The 11,860-nt window shown below is 41.5% G+C and overlaps 1 protein-coding gene across 1 annotated transcript; it reads left to right on the top strand.

Moving 5' to 3' along the window:
* Positions 1-2,407: 2,407 nt before the first annotated feature.
* On the top strand, positions 2,408-7,396 carry LOC308125374 (patched domain-containing protein 3-like). The gene is made up of 4 exons (XM_080489058.1): positions 2,408-3,149; positions 3,874-3,995; positions 5,101-5,246; positions 5,459-7,396. Exons 1-4 carry the CDS (start codon positions 2,433-2,435, stop codon positions 7,027-7,029), a joined length of 2,556 nt encoding a protein of 851 aa, XP_080345184.1. The 5' UTR covers positions 2,408-2,432; the 3' UTR covers positions 7,030-7,396.
* The last annotated feature ends 4,464 nt before the right edge of the window (positions 7,397-11,860 follow it).

Here is an 11,860-nt window from a genome sequence, read left to right as displayed (position 1 = left end):
CTTTTTTTCCCTTCTTCTTCTCAACGATCAATGGTTTCTGTCGGGAAGCAGGAGCTGAACAATCAGGCGGCGCGTCTTAACATTGTGTTCACCCGAGGCTTCCCAGCTAATTACCCAAGACATCGATTCACGCCCAAACGTACCTCTGGAAAGTGCGAGTGGGAGCGTTGCAGCGAAAAAAGGAGAGCTAATGAAGGTGACAACGAAGCTCGCCACCCAAAGATGATTGTTATCGGCGTAGCGATTGGACTCCTTTGCATTTTGATGCAAACCGAGGGCTGGAGACCGCGGAGACTGTCTACAGTTAACGTCTCTGATAAGCCTGCAGACAAAAAGCAGTGATTCAATTCAAGGTGAACGAAATAAGTGAAGGGTACTGAGACAGATTGCATTTAACTGATGCCTCCATCAGGTTTCTGGCGACCGTCTGCCAGGATCTCCTCGTCTCTGTGATGAAGGAAAGAGAATCCATTCCTCACCCGGAGAATGAGAAATCGATGCGCACGAGATGGATCTGTGTGAAATGAGATATGAGCCTCGCCTCGGAGGACTCGGCCGGCTGACGGCTGACTGACAGGGGTTAACCGACGGGAAGGGTGCCCGGCTCCGAGGTGTAGACCCAACGCCGCTCTGACTGTCGCTGCCTCCAGACCGTGTGAGTCGAGGTTGAAAATGCTTCCCGCTGGAGGCGGGCTGGAGCCACGAGGGGGTCGGCCTCTTGAATTCCCAAAGTCGTCCTGCAGTTGACCCTTCAATAAGCATGCTGTGACCTTTCACTCTTTGTGCACCTGCAAAGATTAATCTAGTTTACAGTGATGAATGTGGAAGAGTCACCACACGCAATGTGTCATATTTCACCGCCTGCTGCTTATTGTTCCACATTTTCTACTGGAACGTGAAGATCTACTGAAGAGAGTTTATATATTTTTATTTTTAATGTTTTCAAGCGGAACTATTTTAACTCTTACAGGACATTTAAACGCCACGTTTTGAACTGTAGTGCAGTTTTAATTGATTTCATGGCCACGGTGAGTCTGTGGTCTTGTTTCAATTGACTGCATGACTTCAGTGTCAGATTATATGAAACGTGTATGACGTGCCACTCAAACGTCCGGCAATACAACCAGGAAGCTCTTCACACCGTTCCTTTAAATCATCCACACACTCTGACACTCCAATAACAACCCCTTCCATCTCTTCCTCGCAAGGTATTTCACCTCCACGAAGAGCAATTTGGGGTTCAGTGTCTTACTCAAGGAGAACAGAGCAACATTGGGGCTGGGGGGGACCACCAATAACTGAAGCTACATTCAGCCCCTGGCTTCAATTGTAATCTGTAACTGAAAACTCAAAGCTTAAACATGTGGCCAAAGTCTTTAGCATTGTGGAGGCTGGACTTACAAACAAGAGATAGATTTCATGATGCCTCTCATCTGAAGTTATGTGGTTTATTTTCTTTAATGCTTGGAAAAACCTTTCAATTCTGCAAATGGCCACTAAAAACCCGAGGTTCATATTATAATTCAACTTTCATTTCAGATACTCGATTAAAAAAAAACAAGTAATCTGTTAATGCCTCAAATTATTTGAAGAATTGTTGTTATGCCACATTTTCCCCTTCAACCTCCTACAGTTTTGTATTGCACAGTACTGTATATTTACTGCCCAGGTTTTACTGAGCTAAAGGTGGCAAAGTTCACACACCTAAGACGACACCTATGACAACACCTTCCATCCCATGTATGACATTTACACACAGTTAAATCAGTTGTGAGCCCAGATTCTGTGCTGAATCTCTTGACATGTTTCCAGTTTTGCTTGTGTTCCTGATGTATTTCCTTATAGTGTCATTTAGTGGGCTGGTGTCTTCTCAGGATTTTTGTAAACGATTGTGCTTTTAAAAAACAAAAATTTTTATGTTTTATTTCCAAGATTTGTAAAAATCTGCAACTATTGACCAAGTCTATTGTGATGTTAAGTTGGACGTTAACCCCCTCTTATCCACCATCCCTCAAAGGGTATTTATGACCTGGTTCACTGGGACCCTGTCCTTGATTACGACATATACACCTACTATTGTGTTGTAAAGTTATAAACTGATGGTTTGCCAGGGATTGTCTGGAAGCGATAACTGTGTCACACTCTGTTACTGGAAACTATGTTGTAGTTTAATTGAATTTTGTTTAATCATTTAAAGCACACTTTCTTTTATGTTGTTATATTTATTTTATCAAGCATACAATCAAGCACACTGTGTGGCGTTTTCTTTATAGTTTTATTTCCTGTTGTATGGGTAATTATTATCAAGGCATTTGCCTATCTGGCAATTTTAGGCCTTCCTCATGACCTGGTCATGCAGTGATGTCATGATCACACCCTTTATAAGGGTTGTGTTCCTGCTCATTCCAGTCATATGTTTGTCTTGAAGTTGGATGAAGATGGGCTGCAGACGCACAGACTGTCTCTCCAGGCCTCTTGCCGGCCTTTTTGAAAAGCTTGGTTCAACCATTGGCTCCTATCCTTTGGGTTTTTTTGTTTTACCTGTTGTCCTCTCAATTACACTCGGCGGAGGTTTCATTTTCCTGAAGGACAGAGAGAACAATGACCTTGAGGCACAATTCACCCCCAGCAAAGGACCGTCGAAGGCAGCGAGAGCTTTTGTTATGGAAAACTTCCCCTACGATGACTCCATGTTTTCTGAGGACAGGCTGTACAGCCAGGGGTACTTCGCATCGCTCATTGCTGGAGCAAGAAATGGTTATAATGTCCTGGAAAGTTCTGTCTATGAAGACATCATCAAACTCCACCATCGGATCCTCAACATCACTGTTGCCAATGGGAATGTGGGATTCAACGATTTGTGTGCCAGAGTCAACGAAGAATGCTTTTCCAATGTCATCCTGGAAATTATCGCCTCCAACCAAACCAATATCACCTACCCGGTGCACACGTACAGTTCCAGTCCAGTGTTTCTTGGCTCTGTGCTGGGTGGAGTTGTGACGAATGCTGAAGGCTCCGTCAGAAGTGCTCAGGCTGTGAAGCTCTTCTACTACTTAGGGAATAACGAGAGCACAGCTGAAGCCTCACAATTATGGCTGAGAGCATTTAAAACTATTCTATCGGATGCCGTGGATCATAAATATGTTGACGTATGTATCACTCTCTACTGGCTTAATACATGTTTCTATGAGTAAAGCTAAACTGAATGAAGTGATCATTACTGCTTTGATCGATGAGGTTTCGCCCAACCATGTGTTATGTGAAGCCTCATTTTTGGATTGGAAGTCAATGAAATGATATAAAAAAACCTATATTGTAGAGTTTAAAATGGCTGACGTTGAATAGATTAATAAAAAAATAAAAAAATAAAAACTTTTCAAATCAAATCAGACAGCATTGAAAAAGACCAAAGATATTCAAAACAATTGCAAATAGCTGCCATGTTGACATTAATGGAGTGCGTTCAATGAAATGTGCACAAAATGATCACAACAAGACAAAGCAAACCTCATGGGGAAACATTTCAGAAACACAACACAATCTCAGAAAGGTAGCAGTTTACACCAATTGATCGTATAATCAGCGGGAAAGAAAATGCACAAACTGTAATTTTAACTTGACGGGAACCAGGTTTACCTTCAGAAGATGGTAAATGTGTCATGTAGTCAGACATCAATGTTACTATATTACCTTTAGTGAACACTTAAGTGACGTGATTGCAGTTTAGAAGTTAAAGTCGGTGTGCTGCTGATGCATTTCACGTTGGTTTTTAAGGATCTTTCAATGCAACCTGTGCTGCCGCTCTCTTGTATTTACTGTCATGACCTCTGACTCGATGTTGCCCTCTCTTTGCTGTGCTCCGTTGTGCTGTAGGTGTCCCACTACACCTCCAAATCCAAGCAGGAGGAGATTGACAGTCACACCGTCGATGGCTTCCCTTTATTCCTCATCACTTACGCCATTGCGATTACCTTCTCGGTAATATCCTGCCTGAGGTAAGAACTGATCAGTGACTGTCACACACTGAACGATTTCCTGACGGCAGGCCGAGTCCAACGACGCAGAGAGCTGTCGTTTATCAGCGTGAGCAATGACTCAGTTTGCAAACTGGAGGAAAATCATTACTTTTTGTTTTGTTTTTGCAACTTTTGTGGGGATTTAGTGCTTTTTCGTGTACGCGCCCTCGTAATTTGGAACCATTTATAAAGGCGCATTAAAGTTAGATTCACAAGATTTCAACCTTAAATGCCTCACACTATGGGGAATAGGTTCCAATCTACAGCTTGATTGTTCACTAAAACGTTTTGCTCTGGCTTGATGGCAAGTTTTAACAAGATGGGTTTCTCACAGGCAAAGTTTTCCCGTCCGTCACACTGCTGACAGAAAGAGACAAACATACTCAATCGCTTGTACAGCCGCTTTGATTAACCAGGATGTGAAGGTGAGGGTGAATTCCCTGACAGAGCTGGAATCCTGTTGCAACTCCCAACTCTCCCGCTTCTTCTCAAGTAGTGAGATATAATTAGAAATGACTGTTGGGCGCCACAAGCAAAATGAAAATGTTGAGATATTATATGTCTTAATGGATCCCGATAAATTGAATTCTAACTACATGTTATTTAATATAATTATTCATAATTTTATTGTTCAACAAATTTGTTTTCATCGCAACATCTTTAAAAAAATATTTACCAAAATCATCCTACGGAAAAGCTCCTTAGATTTGCCCTGTTGCTTCTGTTTGAACTCACAAATATGTAAGAATAAAACCAACGTTGAATAATTTCCTCCCAGAACAGAAATACATCAGAAAACAATTCTCAAAGTGGTTGAAATTGACCTTAATTGCAGTATTGTGTCTTTTGATTGAAGGGATGAAAGCTGTTCTTACCGCTGGCCGACTCGGCTGTCTGGCTTAGGCTACATAAGTTAGATAAAACACAAACATTAGTCATTGATAAGTCAGTTAAATTATTAGTCATTAGTCGGAGTGGATTAATAAAGATAAAGTTGGGACAGCGAGGGCCTTTGTTGAAGGTCGATATGTTTATCGGCTGCATGATTAGATTGCGTATCATGGTAATTTTCCTTTCTTTGCAGAATGGACAATGTGAGGAACAAGGTGTGGGTGGCCGTCTTTGGCATTCTCTCCGCTGGGCTGGCAATCCTCTCCTCCTTTGGTCTGCTGCTTTACATCGGCGTGCCGTTTGTTATCACCGTGGCCAACTCTCCTTTCCTAATACTAGGTGAGATAAAGACACTTTTGTTTGTCGCTGCTTGTGTTTCATAGGGAAATATTAATGTTTTACAATTGTTCTCGGTCTAATATTGGTTTAAATCAGTTTTACCGGCAGGAACTAGCAATGATAATTGAGTCTAGGTGATATAATGAATCAAAAGTATACCAAAACTGTCATAAAAATTGGTTGGGTTTTTTTCTTTCTTCTTCCTCTCCCAGGAATTGGTCTCAACAACATGTTCATACTGGTGTCTGACTGGCAGCACACACACGTGAAAGATTCTGTGCCAAAGCGGATGGCTCACACCTATAAAGAAGCCGTCATGTCCATCACCATCACCGCCGTGACAGACGTCGTCAAGTTCTCCATCGGGGTGAAGTCGGACTTCCCGTCGGTGCAGTCCTTCTGCGTGTACACCGCCACCTCCATCGTGTTCTGCTACGTCTACACCATCACCTTCTTCGGGGCCTTCCTGGCTCTGAACGGGAGGCGAGAGGAAAGCAACAGGCACTGGCTGACCTGCATGAAAGTCCCATTAGACACTTCTGATCACAACTGTCAGATGTACAACATCTGCTGTGTGGGAGGCGGCTACGATAAAAACACTGGAGCAGAGAAGAAGCATCCCGTGAGTAATTTCTTCAAGGATTACTACGGCCCGTTTTTGATCAAACCCTGGGTCAAGGGAGCCGTAATCCTCCTTTATGTGGCATATTTAATAGCGAGTATTTATGGATGTTTCAACATTGAGGAGGGGATCGAGCTCCAGGATCTGGCAGCTGACGGCTCCCATGTTACAAGATTTAACAGGAAGGACCGGCAGTATTTCACAGATTATGGTCCATCTGTTATGGTTATTGTAAGTGAGAGTTTGCCTTATTGGAGTCAAAGCAAGCGGAACCATATTCAGACATGCATGATGGAGTTCACAAGGCTAAACTTGGTACATAATGATATCTACACATCCTGGCTGGATTCTTATATAGAATATGGACAGGAGAAAGGTTTGAGTCTGAATTACAAAGAGGCTTTTCTTGAGAATTTATCCCCCTTTTTTGAATTACATCCTTTTTTTAAGCAAGACGTGAACCTCACGGGAGATGCGATCTACGCATCTCGATTCTTCATACAGACTGTTGACATTGCCAATGCCAGCATGGAGATCACCATGCTCAGTGAGCTCCGGTCCGTTGCGGACAGATGCCAAGCGGCATCTTTATTAGTCTATCACCCGGATTTCATCTTCCTCGACCAGTATGACGTAGTGGTGGCGAGCACGATTAAAAACGTGGGCGTGATCGCGGGTGTGATGCTGTTGGTCTCCCTCCTGCTGATCCCCAACCCCCTCGGCTCATTATGGGTGACTTGTTCGATCGGTTCAGTGACTGTGGGGGTGACCGGCTTTATGGCGTTCTGGGACGTCACTCTGGATTCCATATCCATGATCATTTTCACCATCTGCATCGGCTTCACGGTAGATTTCTCCGCTCACATAACCTACGCCTTCTTCTCCAGCAAGAAGGCGAGCCCGGACGACAAGGCCGTGGAGGCTCTCTCCAATCTGGGTTACCCCATACTTCAGGGCGCGTCCTCTACCATTTTAGGCGTGTCGGTGTTGGCCGCATCCGAGTTTCACACTTTCAGGACATTTTTTAAGCTCTTCTTTCTGGTCATGTCAATCGGGATGGTTCACGGCCTTGTTTTCATCCCGGTGATTCTGACGTGGTTTACGTGCAGCTCTGAGAAAGAAGAGCGCAAAGAGGAGATTTATGCGGTCACGAAGATATGACCCCTGCTTTAGCAGTTTAGCATTTTCACATTTCATAACATTTACTGCTAAAGTGAATGAAGCCAGTAAAAGCAGTTGCTTAAAGATTGGATCTTTCTTTTTTTAGATTGTTAAATAAATTCATGTAAAAAAACCAACAAAAAAAAGCATATTTTATATATATATAGAGACATAAAAAACCTGCATTTTTACATTAAAGTATATATTGAACTCTTTCTTTTAATTCCTGCTGATGTTTTCTTTAATTACTGTGTCTAATAAATGAGAATTCCCACTGCTAGTGAAAATGTATATTTAATGTATTCAGTGATTTATTATTTAATCAGTTAATTGTTGTTAAAGTTTCAATAAACAGTGACTTCACATCATATTGTGTTATGTGCATTCAAAAAGGTTTCTAAAAGAGACAAGTTGGATATCGTGGTGGATATTTTTGTGGTGTTTGACTCAATTCAATTCAATTTAATTTCTACACTGCCAAATATAACACAGTCATTTCAAGGTACCTGTACAGAAAAAGACCAACAAGGGGAATGCGGAAAAGAAAAACTCCCTTTTAATAGTAAGAAACTTTTGAAGAACCAGAATCAGAGGTTGAGACTTTCTGCTTTTCGGGTTGGGGTTAAAGGATAGAAAGAGAGAAAAGGATAGGACAGACAGACAGATTATGAGGAGAGGTTTGTGTGTTTTCCATGAGCGTGCGTTTCTCAGTCAGTGACTCTCAAAGTAAGCATCAAATGAAAGCTTCAGAAGAGCTGCAGCAACTGGAAAAATGTCTTTTTACCAGCATGACTGTGTTTGTTTTCATTTGAATTTTAGGAGGAAATCGTGATAATTATGTTACTGAAATAGACATTTCAGATACATGTTTGTTGCAATGATATTAGGAAAAGCTAAAATGTGAAAGCGTAACCAAAATCAGAGACTCGCTTGCAGAGATCAGACCGTTCATAATCCCAAAAGTCCAGACTTATCAGGGGTAAAACAGGAATCCATCCACCAGGCAATCGTACAAAAATCGACAAGGCAAACTAAAAAACAAAGTGGGTGAGTGAGGAAACAGCAAATGAAGTATGCAGTCTGGGTTTGAAATAAAACAAAGAGTGATCAAAGCAGAACTGCGTCACAAAATGATAAAATAAGCATTTTGTCAAAACCTTACGTTTATCAGTTAACGTGATTGTATATTATATATAGAGATTTACCAGATTTTTAAATGAAAAACATCTTTGAAGAAAACCGCTTTGTGCTCCAGCTTGCTCCCACAGTCCATAGAGGGAGATGTTGGATTAATTGGTGAGAATTGGTGGTGTAAACATGATATGTTAGGTTGATTGGTGGCTCTATGTTATCTGTCTGTGCTGTGTCTCGCTCATTGTCAGCTGGGATCAGCTCCAGCCCCCGCAATCATATAGGTTATATACAGCTTGTAAGGCTGTATAGAAGATGGATGGATGTATGGATATACAATCTCATAACAAGGGGATTGAAGAGATAAGGCAACATAGCTGCCTGTTTGGGGAACATGAGCAAATGAAATATTGTAATGATTTCAGCTCAAATTGACTCTTAACTTCATTTATATGCCACTCAAATGTCACACCATTCCAAACTGTACATAATTACACTGCACTGCAGTTTCTCAATTTCAGAAAATGCTGTTAGTGGCGCATTCATCATGGTCTCCAACTGGCAGCGTGGAGCGTCCAGGCAGATGGCTCACACCTCAAAAGGAGGCGTTATGTCCAGCAGAGCCACCACAGTCATCATCAGCATGACTGATGTTTTACATTCTCTTTGTTTTGATTGATATGAATGTTATTCTTGGAAACAATGCCTTCAGAAAATAAATTAGGAGTCTTTGGCTTTATAAGAAAAGATATTCACTGTACAACCATGGTCTCTATTTTTAAAAAGATAATGTCTCCAAGAATAGCTGCGGACCTCCTCTCTGATTTCCCAAAACTTCACAGTGAAGCCAAACATGTGAGGACACACCCATTCAGAAAAACATACAAAAGCCAGATGCTTGAGGATAAAAGCTATGATGAGGAGTGCAACAATTAACACAAATTCATTAAATTATTTGCACTGAAAGTATTATCTGACACAATGCTATGTCACATGAAATGTCCAAAACACAGCACAAGTTCCCATTTAAACTTTCTGCACACAGGTGAATTTTTGTGCATGCAGTTCAGCAGAGGTCCTCTAAGGACAACACTCTGATGTTGTGAAGCATCGGCATATCATTTCAACACATTATCTGGGACAGCAATATAATAATCATCAGTGATGTTACATCATGTTAAATGGGATTGAAATGGCCGGGTATAAACCAGAATCAAAATCTGAACCATATTTGAAGCTCATAGTTTAAATATATGAAATCAAATTATTTACAGTAGAGTTGGTTACATTGATCAAAAGAAGCTGATTTGGAGGTCGCAGAGCTCTTAAGAATCAGCTCTTGTTGAACAGTTTGGTGAGAAAGTGCGAGAGATAAAGGAAGGAGAAAATCTGCTGTGGCAACAGTTAAACAGGAAAATACCAAAAGAAGAAGACCCTGATTAAATAGGTTAATATTTGAAGGCCAGAGCTATAATTGGGAGTTTTCTTCATGAACTATTAGAACATCATATTTTGTCTTGTTGAACTAAAGACAAACTTGGTTAGCGGTTAAATTCTACACCATCCAGTGGTACAAAGTAGTAGTTCTGGCTATGCATTAGTGAGTTGGCTCGCCTTTTCTTTTGGATTATTTCAGAAATAAAAAGATGGCAGCCCGTTTGCTGACACGTATCTCAGATTTCATTCCGGGACATGGCGAACAAGTGGCTCGGGATGCGGCTGTGTGTAGGTTGGTCAGGGGAGGTCTTGAGGTTCTGACTTCCGACATCCTTCATGGCCGACACAGCGCGCAGCCCGGCTCCCAGCTCTGTCACCCTCCGTCACGCCTGTCTTCCCTCACCCTGCTTCCAGGACGAGATGCCTGCGGCCCACACAGCGTGACGTGACATGCCCCTACACCGGGGAGGAAAGCACTCACACAGAGGGAGGGAGAACGGTAAGAGCTTCAGATAAAAACCAAGAGAGAGTGGCGATGGAGTCAAGAAGCAGATCACATTTCTCTCCTGATGCTAAACGAAACCCAAATGCTTAAACACATGAAGGAGACACATAACTGATCAGAAACATGTTGAGGTTTAATAGGTGCCAACCGGCCCTGTAAGTGTGAAGGAACTGTATGGCCAAAATACACTGAAACATTTCTCATGCAGCCACTGCTGTCACATGTTCTAGAAAAAGCTCATCAGATTATGTATGTGGCCTAAACCCACTCAATATTGATATTTAACTGAGTGTCAGTCTGCATTCCAGTTTTTTTTAAGGTTTTCAGTAGGAGATGAGATCGGGAGTTTTACATATCTTTATGTTACGTTTAAATAATTGCATTAATCATGTAAAATCTGTTTACACAGGAATGCTACTTCAATGGGTGTGATGATGTACACACCCAATTGACATTGATTTTAAGTGGTTTCCATCCCACCCATCATTGTAATATAGAATGAAAATATAACAGTATGGTGTTATTGATTTAACTATCTCCTGTATGTTTTCTCTGTTTATGTGGGACCTGACTATTTGTTTTTATAAATATTGTAGTGCTGTGTTGAATAGTGTTATTAAGTACAGAAAAGAACACGATAACCAACAACCAGGACACGGATCCTATTTCCAAAGAGAATTAAAAAAGAAAGAAATCAATACACAAACCAGAAATTCAAAAAGTCTAATTCCACTTAGTAGTCTGAATAGTCTTAATATTATAGAGAGGCATTTATTTTAATCACTTTACATTAAAGTCTTCAGGAGGGTTTTTGTTATTTACTGCTTCGAAAAACTATGTAGACTTTTAATCAAGCAAAGTAATCCATTTTGCATTCCATTGGTCTGAAAGTAGCTAAATAAGTTAAGTTATATTGATTAATGTATAAAGGTCTATTTGAACTTTGGACCAAACTCAAGTTCAGCAGGAAAAAAATAGCTTTTCCTGAAACTGTTGTGAAGTTTTGTTCTTGAAAGTGTGACGTTAAAATGGGTTTAGATACCTAAATTCAACATATAAATAATTTAAAATATTGTTCACAAATAACAGCGACATCGAGATCCACAAATCAAATGTTCACTTGAAATCAATATATATGTAATTAGTATTCTTCCACGGTGATGAATGGTAATATTTTAACAGTCGGTGTCCATGAGGTGTTGTGCTTGTGATAAACGGATTTCAGCACCGGACAGCTCCCTCACGGATCCACCGGACGCCGCTTGGTGATTGACAGGAGGAGCGGCCATTCGCGCCATGGCGCTGATGGAGAAGCGCGCACGCACGAAGAGCCTGGTGTGAGTGTGTGAGTGTGAGTGTGTGTGTGTGTGTGTGTGAGAGAGAGAGAGAGAGAGAGAGAGAGAGAGAGAGAGAGAGAGAGAGAGAGAGAGAGAGAGAGAGAGAGAGAGAGAGAGAGAGAGAGTGTCTTGGCTTTTATAGGCCTACTTAATGCTCGCTGTGGTCGGAAGAGGGCGGATTGCGTTTGTCATCCAAGTGAGAAGCTCCCTGACTCTTTAAAAAAAAGAAAAAAAAATTATATATAATAATAACCTGCCCCTTTACCCCTCCCTTCCTCTTTGGATTCAGTCTGTGGAACCCAGACGCAGGAGGAAATCGTTCGCAGCACAGCAGAGCCAAGATTGTCTTGTCTTACAGTGTATGAGAGAGAGAGAGAGAGAGAGAGAGAGAGAGAGAGAGAGAGAGAGAGAGAGAGAGAGA

The sequence above is a fragment of the Lipophrys pholis genome (genome assembly GCF_963383615.2).
Source record: "Lipophrys pholis genome assembly, chromosome: 20".
In the NCBI taxonomy this organism is placed as follows: domain Eukaryota; kingdom Metazoa; phylum Chordata; class Actinopteri; order Blenniiformes; family Blenniidae; genus Lipophrys; species Lipophrys pholis.
The sequence above is the reverse complement of the archived record's forward strand: the minus strand, read 5'-3'. Positions and strand labels throughout refer to the sequence as shown.